Raw genomic sequence first — 14,171 nt, 5'->3', positions numbered from 1 at the left:
CTTTAATTTCACACCTTCGCTGAGGAATTACTTTTTGGGGGGTAGGGTGGAAATAAAAGAAATTTCCACCTATCTGGCTTGATGTAAAATAGGTAACTGATGTTCTCTATAATTCACAAGTCAGAAAAAAAAAGAAGAAAACTAAAGGTCAAAGTTACTTTGTAAGTAGATTCAGTTTGCATTGAGTTAGCTTTCTATTTATCTTTTACATTTTTTATACGACACAAACAGCAAAACTTGACATTTACATGAAGTAGCTACAGTCAAACGCAGAGTTTGTGGGGGTGCAGAGGGAGCATTGCCCCCACCCCCTCCCCCTTCCAGTGGTCAAACACTATCTGCTGTGAAACTGTTGAAATTATTTATTTTTTTGATGTATAACATAGTTTTCTGCTGCTTTAATTCCAACATATTACTGTTAGTTTCATGTCATAGAAGTTAGTTCTACCTCAGGTGTGTAGTATAAGTTTTCAGTGAAATGGTCCCAAACTTTTGAGACTTTAGGTTGGTTCTTCTGTTGTGCAATTCTTCCTCAACATGTAAATGGTGATGCGACACTGCACCCAGCAGTTCATGTATGGTACTGCAGCAAAAATTATGCTGAAAGCGGCCACCGGCCTATTTTCATCTTTAATTTACAACATTAAATGACGTATCGATGCAAATTTTTGGGGTCAACATTATCAATTATGCTACTCGTCATTTTTGTATCATTGTATATGTTACACACATTGTGGTTGCCGCGAATCTCGAGAATCTCAAACTGCACCTATGGCGACAGTGCTCAATACTTGGATAATAAACCTCAATCAGAAAGATGATTAATCCATTCTTCTCCCAATTATCAATACTAACCTTAAACAGGGTTGCACAACAATGTGTACACAACAAAAGGTGAAAAATTGCACTTTTTCAACAGTTTCCCATGTTATTATTTGAATTTATAGACTTATTTTCAGCATAAATTAATAATAATAAAAACTAAACCAAAAAACTACCAAACAAGAGTTCAAACTATACCACAAATTAAATAAAAAATATATCTTGGCTCTAGATTAGCAGAATGCTTTTGCAGCCATGACTTTAATCTTAACCACCATAGGAGTAATTCAGCGATGGCGGATGTTGACCGTACCGAAGTGTAGAGGTAGCCCTCGCTGTTCATGGCGACGTAAAGTCCTGTCTTGGTGCTCTGGATGGCCACTATCCTTAAGCCCACAGGAATCAAGTTGAACTGCACTGGAAAGCACACAGACAGAGAGGACACCATTATATGAGAGCTTTATGACAATAAAAAAAAAAACAGCTTCCAAACTCTCTCCTACTTTTATCCTCCCAGTTGTTCAGTTTATCTGTCACAAGTGAAAAGTGTGGTCAAACGAGTGAAGGATTTAGGAAAGGGGATTTAGGAGGAATAAAGTCAGATTGTGGCATCGTAGAGGTCACAGACACCTGAGAATGACAAGCTGTAGAAAATGTGTGGCTGAAGAAAGCGCTGGGAGAAATAAAGTAGAGGGTGACATCTGCATGAAGTAACAAACTAAACAGAAAGGTGAAAATATTTCTTTTTTTATTGTTCTTTATTTATAGTTTGTAATACAGTCTCATTTTCCATTTCTTATAGCAAGCATTTTTAGAAAATATTGGTTTTTAACTTGACAATTTGTTGATTGCACATCAGAAAAAACATCCATGTCAGCTCTAGATTACAACCTCTGTCATTAAGCCAAAATGTAAGGAAAACATGAATAGATTAATTATATTAGTTAATGTGTTTTCTAATGATCAATATGCCTTACCTACTCATTTTATAATTTCTTTTTTTTTCATATAAGGTCCATGTGGGCAACAGATTACTTATAAATACGTCATGAACTACCAAGGGCAAAATGGTCAAACAGAAACACACGTTTCGTGAGAACTGAATGATCAACCATTTTATTCATTGATATATACTGTAGTTCTGTTTTCTAAAGAAAATATTTTCTTGCCACGTGGCAGTAAATTGGATTCACTACATGACGAGTGAACAAAACCGTTTCATCAACCATAGTTTAAAACCTAACAAACGCACAATCCTGTGGCTGAAACGCACCAATCATAGTCGTTCTCTGTCATAACCCAACGAGCATCACTTGAGAAGTAATAGGCCAACAAAAACCAAAAAAAAAGAAGAAAAATACAGTAAGAGAGCGAAACAAGCATGGAAAGCAGAAAGAAGTCAATCGAGTTTTATTTTAAGCGAGAAAAGCACAGTGGAGCAGGTAAGAATATATATTCCTCTTCCTTAGCCTGTATAAAGCTGTGCCTTTGGTTTGATAGCACAATTAGCAGTTAGCTTGCTGACAGTTGAAATTTACTCACAAAAAAAACAGAATAATTCTACTTTATTTTTTTTATTGACACGTACAGAAATGACGCCTCATAACGAGTTTACATTATACGAGAACACACAGCAGAAGAGGAAACATATGCAATACACAAATTACATACTGTATACACACACATACACACATAATATATTATACATACAAACAATAATAAAAAACATACAAAACAAAAAAATTATATAAAAAATCATTAATACCCAAGTTATAATATTTTTATTCCCATTATTTCTGTCATTGCTACTACATATCATTCAAGTTGCATTGCAGTATATTAAAGTAATGTTTTATTTCAAAGTGAAATAATGTAATTTTAGGTTTTGGTTAGGCTGTTTTGGCCCATTTAGATTTATAAATATAATATCTGCCCGACATGATAATATCAACATATATGCTAGTTCAACGATTCTCAACTGGTGGGTCGGGACCCAAAAGTGGGATTTAATGACTATGGCAAAATGTGGGTCTCAGGGTGAGACTAGTTGAGAACCCCTGTTCTAGTTTACTATAGTATAATAAAGTTGTGCCCTTCTTATCTATCCTTATTTTGTCACACTGGAGGTTTTTATTAAATATATTTTCAGCATGAATTAAAAAAAACAAACATTCAAAGAAGAGTTACGGATTCTGGGAACAAGTTACAAAAGGTGCAGATAACCTCGGCCTCAGAGGTGAATCTTTTTACATACAGGTCGGTTGGAGAATAATTATACTTTACCAAAACCGTTTGGTGTATAAAGGTCAAGTTATCCACATATTTTATTTACCCAAATTGTATCATTCATTATTTACCAAATAAAGGTATAGTTATAATTGTGTGAAATCAACTTGTTTAAAGTGGTCTACACCAAGGGTTCTCAACCTTGCGGTTGCGAGACAGTGGTAGGGGGTCGCCAGACGCCAATTTGAGCTAATTTTTGCTTATTTTTACCCTTTTTCTGAAACTACACCAAACTTGCCAAATTTCAAACTATTTTCATCACTTTTTCATGCCATTTTTTGCTCCTTTTAATGCATGTTTGCGACATTACCGCCATCTCTGCCACCTCTCCATCAAATTTCAATGCTTTTTATGCACATTTTCCACTTTCAAGCATTTGCACCATTTATAAACCCTTTCCACCACTTTTTTCACCGACTGTCACATATGTTGACCCATTATTGTCACTTTTAACCTCGTTTCAACATATTTCATGCTTCTTTAGCCAATTCAACCACATTCACCATTTGTCATGCCCATTATTTGCCAGTTTAAACTAATTGTTCCAATACTGACACTTTGAAGCGTTTTATTTTTACCACTTTTTTTGTCTGTTTTTGCCCATTCTAATTTGCAACTTTTAACCAATTTCAGTGGTTTTTGAAATCCCATTTCACCACCTTTTCCACCATTTTTGGTCACTTTTAATCCACATTATTTCTGATTAGGACTTACATCTTTAAGATGATTATATACTACGAGTACAGTGCCCGTCGGAAGTATAAGGAGTATATTTGTGGGTGCAAAATATGGGTGCAATTCTCCTGGTTTAATTCTATGGGACATGTGCATGACTTCATCACTTTTATATTTTTTTTGTATGGTGTATTTTTCTGTAACATGTTTTTTGGAGTCATGTGTATTTGTGTATCTTTCTGTTGTCTTTTTGTGCATAAATGTTTGCTGTTTTTTATTTAAATTTTTTTGTTACGTATGTTTTTTTTGAGTCATGTGTATTTTTGTATAATTATTGCTTTTGTTGCTATTGTAGTGTGATTCAGGAGTATGTTATGGCAAAATTATTAGTTATGCTTAATAATATATTTACTCATATATTTTTGATCCTTAAGCCTTGGGTTGTAACTTTCCATTGTGTTATTCTCATGTCTTCATCTTTGCTTCCAGCACTGGGTCAGGCCACCCTTTCCAAAGCACATGATATCTCCCCAAAACAATAATCACACAAGGACGCGTAGGCACTCTGTGTGCGCACTCACGTCACACATACACACCCCATACACACACAAACACATAAACGCACACACCTCCACTCCCATGACAATCAGCAGATACCAAGAGAACTGGCTGTTTTGAACAAGAAGAAACTGTCTTTTTTCTTCACCCTCTGTCCTCACCTCCTCCCTTTCTCTATCTATCTTTATCTCCTGAGGGGGAGGAGGGAGGGGGGACTGAGGGGGGATATACGTGGGGAGTTAAAACTGTGTTTCACTCTGCCTTCGAACGTCCGGCCGGACGGTCACTAATTTTTGTTCCACTTTGTTCCATCTTTGTACTTTTTTTTACTTAGTTTTATAATAAACCTTTTTTATAAAATCATCAATGCTTCGCCTGGACTCCATCACTCAACCAGAGCAATAAATCATGTCTCCAAATGAGGTCAACCGCAAATTTTGCCGTAACAAGTAATTTTGTGTATTTTTTGTATAAATATTTAGTTTTGTGTATTTTGAGCCATTTTCATATTTTTGTTGTATTTTTCTGTAAATGTATGTTTTTTTGAAGTCGAGTACAGTGCCCGTCGGAAGTATGTACTCATATAATGGGAGCTTAAGAAGAGTTGTCAATTATGGGCATAATAATAACAACATACTCTGTAGCATTATAAAGGGGTATATTTGCATGTGCAAAGTAAAATAGCGTGTGCAATTTCCCTGGTTTAATTCTATGAGACATCCGCACGATAAATGTATTGTTTTTTTTTTGTTTTTTTTAACTAATTTTTATATTTTTTCGTTTGGTGTTTTTTTCTGTAATGTACAGTACCTGTCGGAAGTATGTATTCATGTGGGATTATAAGTATTTAGTTTAGTGTATTTTGAGTCATTTTCATGTTTTTGTTGTCGTTTAGTGTATTTTTCTGTGTTGTCTTTTGTGTAATTTTTGTATAAATATTTAGTTTTGTGTATTTTGAGTCATTTTCATATTTTTTGTTGTCGTTTAGTGTGTGTGTGCCTGCCTAACTTTCACTAAACGTATCTATTTTCAGTAGTTAGATGTAGCGGCAAGGTGTGTCGTGAGTGAAGCTGCAGTAAACATCAGGCGGGCTTCACTATGTAGCACCATTTACTGATCTGACTCAACACTACAGTCACTACCACCCAATGGACGGGTGTGGTGACACAGACTGTAACCCGACTAAATGGTGGTCCGTTACACACGTAGACGGTGATCGATAGTGAAGCGCACTTGATCGGTGTGTGTGTGTGTGTGTGTGTGTGTGTGAGACTCTACCTTGGTACAAATCTCCTCCATTGGTTCTCTCACACACACGCGCGCACTGCTGAGAAATGTGCAGCTTTCAACACAGCAGCCATTGCCGTCAATAACTTCTGGGTGAGGTCTGTCCGGTCTAAATACCGTACGGTCAAACTAACATGAAAATAAACGTTTTGAAATGTCATCACCAAATAAAGAACAGTAAAAAAAGTATTTTTCCTCAAAAGAGAAAAGAGAACTCCACGGGAGCTCATGCACGCACCGGAAGTGAGCTGTGCAGTGAAATAAATATAGATGGTGCTCTAGCGCCCCCTCACACCCTGAGGTCAAAAGCTGAATAGGTTTCATTTCGGGGCCATCCAGAAGTGAAATAAAATTAAAATAAACATTTTTTAAATGACCGAATTACTCCAAAATAACAAATACACACATTTGGGGTATTTGGAACTCGTTGACCGAGTTTCAGGTCGAACTTGCGTCAGGGAGACATTTGCTCCACAGATAAATAAATAAATGTGGTTATCACAGATTCATAGAACAATGGACCATCATTATGGATGGACCCCAAAAAGCTCTGCCCTTTATTCCCCCTTATAGATGGCCATGTCTCTACTTGTCAGTTCTTCAATGCTCATGTCTGTGTTCAACCACCTTCAGCTACAGTGGGGGTCCCCAGTCTCTGGCACCTTAATTTTGGGGGTCGCGGGCTGAAAAGGTTTAGAACCACTTGTCTACACATTAGTAGTTCGAGCCAGATACAGTATGTACAAAGCACAAAACATGTAACATGTTTTCTTTTTGTAGGTTTTACTCAATCATTCGTCATTTACTTAACACTAGAAGTCCCAGGGATTTCTATATCCCCCCAGAAGTCCCAGAGCAGGGTCAAATGAACTCTAGGACCAAACTGACGACTCTGATGGCTACAATTTGCATCTATTCATTTGTAAATGAATCACCTGAGAAATCAGCAGGGGGGAGAGCCTGACTCTAACAATGGAAGTCTGGAATGTTAGGGGGAAGTGCCCTGGAAGCTAAAGTCACAATGCCCCGTTTATTAACTCGTTCTGCTTGATGCTGGGGGAGAACAAACACAGACTACAAACATTGAAAGAAACAGAGTCACCTCTTCCAACACACCTGATTCAAATGATTATCAGGCTTCTGCAGAGCTGGATGATCATTTGAATAAGGTGTGCTGATTAGTGGCCCTCGAGGACCGGAATTGGACACCACTGGAATACCATGTTGTCATGCAGCCTTTTGTGCTGTGGGGAATAAATAGCTGGCTGCTTCCACCTGCTGACACTCCACACTTATTCTACTCAAAATGCAGAGAAGGTTTACCACTCAAGAAGCGTTGGAATTGATCCTGAACAATGCAAACCCTTGTGACTCAGATGGGGAGGACATAAACCTTCAGCCAAATTCGGATTCGGACTCTGAGCTGTCTTCAGGTTAGATTTCCCAAACATCCTATTTTCATTTCCTGACTTTATTTTTATTTAAAACCGAAGAAAAGAATAATTTGAATTTGTTCACATTGCAGATGACGCGACTGCTGCTCATCTGGAAAAGAGAGCTCGGTTGGAGAGTGAGCCCACAGAGACGGCGAAAGAGGGCACAGTGTGGCATGAAGAACATGTGGGTACAATTCTCCGTTTCACTCCAATGGAACCGTACGCTGCAGATGGAGAGCCAACAGCAAAGGCCAGAAGAAGAATCAGGAGTCGCCTTCAGAGCTTCCTCTGTTTCATTACTGTTGGCATGCTCCGTCCCATTCAAGAATGGACTATTCAGCATGCACGGCAAACGGAGCAGACGGACTGGTTCATGATCCTCCATGAACTAATGGCATTTATTTCTGTTATTATTTTGAGGGGGGTGACCAAGGTTCCATCTCTGCGTGACAGCTGGTCAGCATGCCTGGGAAACCCACTTATCACTGGAATTATGTCACGAAACCGTTTCCAAGACATCATGCGTCACCTACGATTTGATGACATGTTTACGCGCAGTGAGCGAGTGCAGACAGATAAGTTTGCTGCAATTTCGGATGTGTGGGGATCGTTTGTTACCAACTGCATCACATGCTACAACCCTGGTCGACACATCACAATTGATGAACAGCTTTTCCCATCGAAGACTCGCTGCTGTTTCCTGCAGTACATTGCAACAAAACCCGACAAATTTGGCATAAAGTTTTGGGTGGCTTGTGATTTGAAAACAAAGTACATCTGCAATGTCCTCCCATATCTTGGAAAGGACCCCAGTCGTCCCAGTGAGGAGAGACTTCTGAGAGTGTGGTGATGAAGCTGATGGAACCATTTATGGACAAAGGCAGGACGGTCACCACGAACAATTTCTTTACATCACTGACACTTGCACGACGACTGCTCAGCCGGAAAACCACCATCCTCGGGACAGTCAACAAGATTCGCCGGGAAATTCCTCAGTCAACTAGAAAGATGGACCGCAAGGAATTCACCACTCAGGTATGTTGTTGGTCTTTTTTATTCCATCAACACCTCTGAGTGTGTCATTGTGTTTAAAACCGCTATAATAACAACAATTTCTTCTTTTTTAGGTGTTTTCCACCACTGGTGCCACGCTGACGGTGTATGCGCCCAAACGAAAAAAGACCGTCTACATTCTCAGCAGCATGCACAGCGTGGTTGAGACTGAGGAAACCATCAAAAGGAAGCCAAACACCATCACCCAATACAACACCACAAAGTGCGGAGTGGATGTGATGGACCAGATGGTGCGGGAGTACAGTGTGCGCACAGGAACACGGCGATGGCCAGTCGCCGTGTTCTACAACATGATCGACATGGCGGCACTCAATGCACATCTGCTTTATCAAGCATGCACCGGGGTGCAGGAGAGACGGGTGGACTTCCTGGTTCAGCTAGCAAGAGAGTTGGCTAACTCTCATGTGAGTGAAAAGAAGGCACTCAAAGAGCAACTGCGCCAACAACAACCGCCTACACCTGGCCCTGGGAAAAGGGCTAAGTGTCAGATCAACCATTGCTGCAAGAGCAATCGCGCAACTGTGCGATGTGTTCATTGCCACAAATACACATGTGGCAAATGTAGGAGAGAGATACCGTGGCAGTGCCAAGTATGTCACGAGTCTCAATAAGAGGATGAAGGAGATTCTTCTAAATAAAAACCATTGAAAACAAATCACAGTTGTTCTTTTGCACATTTCTCACACCACACTGTCATTAAAAATAAATAATTTTTGTGTTCTCTTTGGGTCAAATGACACCTCTCTGGGTTTTATAGGTAAAAAGTTCATTTGACACCTCTGTGGGACTTCTAGTGTTAAAGAAAACCAATGACGCAGCAGACAAAGCCTAAGATTGCACATTTCAAGTGTATAGGCTCTACTTCACAGTGTGGATAGAGATGTGTTTTGTCTTAAAGGCACAAAAGAGAAGTAAAAAAAAAAAAAAAAATTGAAATTAGAAATACACAACGTGCCTCCTCCACCCTCCCTCTCTCTCTCTCTCTCTCTCTCCCCTCAGGGCCTGCTTCCGTTTGCACGATCGATCGCTGCATCTCAAACAGTTTCACAAATGAACAATGTGTCACCAAAGAGTGCAGGTGGGATGACAGAGTACAACACACAAACGCATGCACACACACACCATCTCCCAGATTACCTGTACCACTATTTCCTTTGACTTCTTCACACACACATTAGTAGCCCTGATATGGGCTTAGTGACCTCAGGCAACCTGCTGCACCCACATACCGCAAGAACTACATGCATGGTGTGTTTAATTTCATTTCGTTTAATTCAACCTCACCCTGAGTCTGTCGGTGAGAAAATGATATTCAGCAGCTGTAACGTTCCATCAAATAATTTATTTTATTTAAGACACACCCAGTCTATACTATACAATCTCCAAAGATCTATGCTATGCTAATTAGCTACTCCATAATTACTATACCTCACAATTCTCTTCAATCCCACTCACCACAGATTGCAGAGCCCACAAGTGCTAGTTTTTATAGGATGGGCCAACAGTGGTGGTTAATGATGTAAGAAGCCACCAAAACTTCATCGGCCTCCATCTCAGCCAATAGCAAGATTTGATTGTAAAAACAGGGTTTCAACCCCGAGAGGGCAGTCACTCTAAACGTTTTGGGGTGAAGTTGGTTCGATAATGAAGGAATGGCGTTTACCTGATGACAAATGTATTACTGTTTAATTAGAGTTGGGCGGTGTATCAAGATCCAAGACATAATGCGTTTTCTATTTTGGATATATAAAATTACAATATCACCTACATCAATACATATACTGTATATATGCATTTTACAGCTAATTGTGATCATTTTCAATGACGGCCACTCAAAAACAGTTTTTTTCTGTTACTATCCAACCAAAAGTCACATTAGTAAAATTAAAAACACATTTCTAAGGTTCTGGACCTCAGGGATTCTAAATATGATGCTTATTTGACAGTAACCTTGACATATTGGAAAATCCAATAAGGCCACCTGTGAATATTTAACATTGAACATTTATGACCAAAGATGTCTTTATTTTACAAGATAAAAGCATGACATCCCAGATCAAGGTATCCGTAAATGATCAACCAAATATGTTTGTTAATGTGCCTGTGTGGCATTCTGCATCAGGTAATTTAACCCTGAATTGTCTTTCTGGTTGGACATCATTTGAATTAACAAATAACAAAAAGCTTGAACAGCTTCAACCACTGAGGGATGAGTCAACTACAATGTTATAGTTTATTACAGTGAACCCCAAAACAATAGAGGAAACTGTTCAGCAGCTGAATCCATCAACATGTTGCCTTGACACAATACCCTCAAACTTCTTTAAAACTGTTGTAAAATCAATTGTCACTGATTTGTGTCAGATAATTAACTGCTCATTCCAATCAGGCATCGTACCAAAATCCCTGAAAGTAGCTGCTGTGAAACCTCTGTTAAGAAAGAAGACACTGGATGTCTCTATACTGGCTAACTATAGACCAATCAGCAACCTTCCATTCATGGCCAAGATCATTGAGAAGGTGGTCTTCAACCAACTGAGTCAATTCTTAACATTCAACAAAATATTTGATACATTTCAGTCAGGTTTTTGTTCTCATCACAGCACAAAAACTGCTCTGATCAAAGTGATCAATGACATAAGGTTGAACACTGATTCAGGAAAAGTATCTGTTCTCATTCTGTTGGATCTAAGTGCTGCATTTGACACTGTAGATCATACAATTTTGTTGCACAGATTGCAAACATGGGTTGGACTAAATGGAAAAGTAATGCAATGGTTTAAGTCCTACTTGGAGGAGCGAAGTTATTTTGTAAGCATTGGAAACTTTAAATCTGACAGATTATCAATGTCCTGTGGGGTTCCTCAGGGCTCTGTTCTTGGACCCCTTCTGTTTAACCTTTACATGCTTCCTTTAGGACAAATTTTACAGAACTGTAAGGTTGATTATCAGAGCTTCACAGATGACACACAACTATATCTATCACTGAACCCAGATGACAATGGTCCCATAGAGGTGTTGTGTGACTGCTTAGAAAAAGTAAACTGCTGGATGAGTGAAAACATCCTTCAACTAAATCATGACAAAGATGGAGGTGATTGTCTTTGGTAACAAGGAAAAGAGGACTGCTGTCAGCGAGTATCTTGAGTCTCGATCTTTAAAAGCTAAAGACCAAGTCAAAAACCTTGGTGTTCTGATTGACTCAGATCTTACATTCAGCAGTCAGATCAAATCTATCACAAAAACACCCTTTTACCACCTAAAGAACATCTCCAGAGTGAAAGGTTTAATGACTCAGAAAGATCAGGAGAAACTGGTCCATGCTTTTATCTCCAGCAGACTGGACTATTGTAATGGTCTTCTGACAGGAATCCCCCCAAAAGAGCATCAAACAGCTACAGCTGGTTCAGAACGCTGCAGCTCAGGTCTTAACCAGAACAAAGAGATCAGAACACATTACTCCAGTTTTAAAGTCTTTACACTGGCTCCCAGTCAGCCTCAGAATAGACTTTAAAGTTCTGCTGCTGGTGTATAAATCTGTGAATGTGGTCCAGAATACATCAGTGACATGTTAGTCAGGTATGAACCCAGCAGGTCTCTCAGATCTATGGACACATAGTGGAGCCCAGAGCTCACAGTAAACATGGTGATGCTGCTTTTAGTTGTTATGCTGCAAAGAAGTGGCACAAACTGCCAGCAGAGCTGATGTCAGCATCTAATGTGAACATTTTTAAATCAAAGTTAAAGGCACTTTTTTTCTCTACTGCGTATGATTGAGAGGGAGATTTTTGGTCATGTTGTTGTTGTTGAGATAATGTGTTTTTTGATGATTTTAAATGTTTTCAATGATTATTTTATGATGTTTTTTGCTGCCTATTTTAATGTTCTTATTGATTTTAAGCTGTTGAATGTTTTCTGTTGCACTTTTTGATCATGTAAAGCACACTGAGTTGCCTTGTGTATGAAATGCACTAAACAAATACATTTGCCTTGCCTTAAAATTATCGAGATTTATATCGTATATCGCTATTTTGAGGAAATACATTGAGATATGTTTGTTTATATTGCCCAGCCCTATGTTTAATAATCAATATTATTATTAATTATACGTGGACTGTTTCTCAAGAACTCTATTGAAGATTTGGAAAATGTGGAAATAAATCTCAACAGAAAGATTCAGGCCTGATGACAAATCCTGGTCTGATAAAGGTTGGAATAAGAAACAAGACTAAACTAAAGAAAAGCATAAATCAAGGCTCTTACAAGACTCTTACATTTTTCAATGATTAACACTACTTCAAACTGCAAAAACATTTGTTTCAAAAAAATAATTTTAGGGTTTAGTTACAATTTAAGGAATGTATGAACACTGAGTGAGTGCTGCTGCTACGTACAATGTCTCTGGATCATCATTACCCACATGGTCATGACTGTGAGCTCCGGTTTTCCCAGTCAGTTGGTTAGTTTCTATCCTTGTTTGTTTGCTTATTTATTTATTTATTTATTCAATCATTAACTTATTTATTCATTAATTTACTTATTTGCACAAAAAACTGCTGTCTTTATCTTACTCCAATGAATTATTACCTCACTTCTTTGACAAACCCAAATTGATTGGATTCAAACATTTAACAATAAGAAATAACATTTGTCCCATTTTAGCTTTTTGTCACTGATTTTAAACTGATTTTGCATGTCTGTTTGCATTGATAATGGATAGATCCCATTTCACTTTCACCCTGCATCAACCTGTCTTTGTTTGTCCTCACAGTAGCGCCACACTTTCTTTCCCACATCACAGAGGAGACCGCTAGATTAATCAAGTCTTTGGAGAGAGGGAAACAGGGGAGGAAATGAAAGAAAGGTTGTTGCCAAATCAATCCCACAAGTCAATTTTGAGGCTTGAGATGATCTAGACAATAAATAAACAAGGAAAGAGTGCAGTGGGATGGGGTGGGGGGCTATTAGGACACAGTGTTAAGCTGTGCAGAGGGCACAGCTTTGCAATGCTGCTCTGCAGTGGTAGATTGTGCAGCACAGTTCGTCTCTGCTGGAATGAGAAGAGGATTAGGGTCCTCAGTGGGAAGTCACACAGAGTTCAGACTTCAGGACTGTCACAGGCTCCGTTTCCCCTGGTTGCTGTCTGACTGACTGAAGAGGATTGGATGAGGGAAAAGTGAGTCATTTGAGAGAAGAAAAAAAAGATCATCTTATTTGACATTTCTAATATTTCATGATGTATATGAGGTTCTCAATTATTACATTGAAAACATTCATATATTCATCAAATACATAATGCACATGTTAATTATATTTCTTTCAGAAATTGCACACTAGTTTAGGCAACGTAATTAGTTTATTATACCCACTTTGTCCTATAACAAGGGTAAACATTACTTTGGATTTCTGCAGTTGTTGAAGTAACTCATATTTATGAATGCTATTCTAATTTTGAGTGAATTTGCATTAATTAGGTATCTTGTGATGCTGTCCGTCTAACGTCATGACATCTGAACCTTCTATAGAATTTCTCCAAAAAAAAAATTATCTAGACAAAAATCTGATTTTATGTTTGGTTTTATATTTTCTTTCAACATAAAATTGTAATTTTAGTCACTAAGCAAACTATATTTTCATTACTAAAAAGGTGATTGCTGTGGTGGTTTGGATGAATGAGATGGAGTCAAGCTTTAGGGTTGCTGGTCAGATGTGGACAAAGGGTTTATTTGGTCAAATATTTTGAGGAACAGATCAGTCTGAGATTCGGAGGTAAACAGGCTTTCAGTGCTCAGTGCTGCTGCTGTTCAGTGCTCTCAGTGTTGTGTGTTATGATAGTGGGAGTCATAACATAGCGGAGCCTCCTCAGGCAGAGACCTTGGTGAATGCCATCAGTGTATGATGGGATCTCGCCTGCTTAGGGCAGTCTGACCAGGAGAGAATTATGTAATTACATTAAAGTGATTTTCATTAAACCATAGTATTGGGTTACAAGTCGCTGGTTCAAACCCCAAAATAGGCCATTGCTATGTGCCC

At 38.6% G+C, this 14,171-nt stretch overlaps 1 protein-coding gene across 1 annotated transcript in view; it reads right to left on the bottom strand.

Annotated features, from left to right (window-relative positions):
- Positions 1–14,171, bottom strand: part of fgf11a (fibroblast growth factor 11a) — a 131,323-nt gene that overhangs the window by 41,367 nt on the left and 75,785 nt on the right. Inside the window, exon 4 of the mRNA XM_028473917.1 lies at positions 1,136–1,239. Coding sequence (XP_028329718.1) covers positions 1,136–1,239 — 104 coding nt within the window. The remainder of the gene's footprint in view (positions 1–1,135; positions 1,240–14,171) is intronic.

This window comes from Gouania willdenowi, chromosome 18, assembly GCF_900634775.1.
Source record: "Gouania willdenowi chromosome 18, fGouWil2.1, whole genome shotgun sequence".
Lineage (NCBI taxonomy): Eukaryota > Metazoa > Chordata > Actinopteri > Blenniiformes > Gobiesocidae > Gouania > Gouania willdenowi.
The sequence above is the reverse complement of the archived record's forward strand: the minus strand, read 5'-3'. Positions and strand labels throughout refer to the sequence as shown.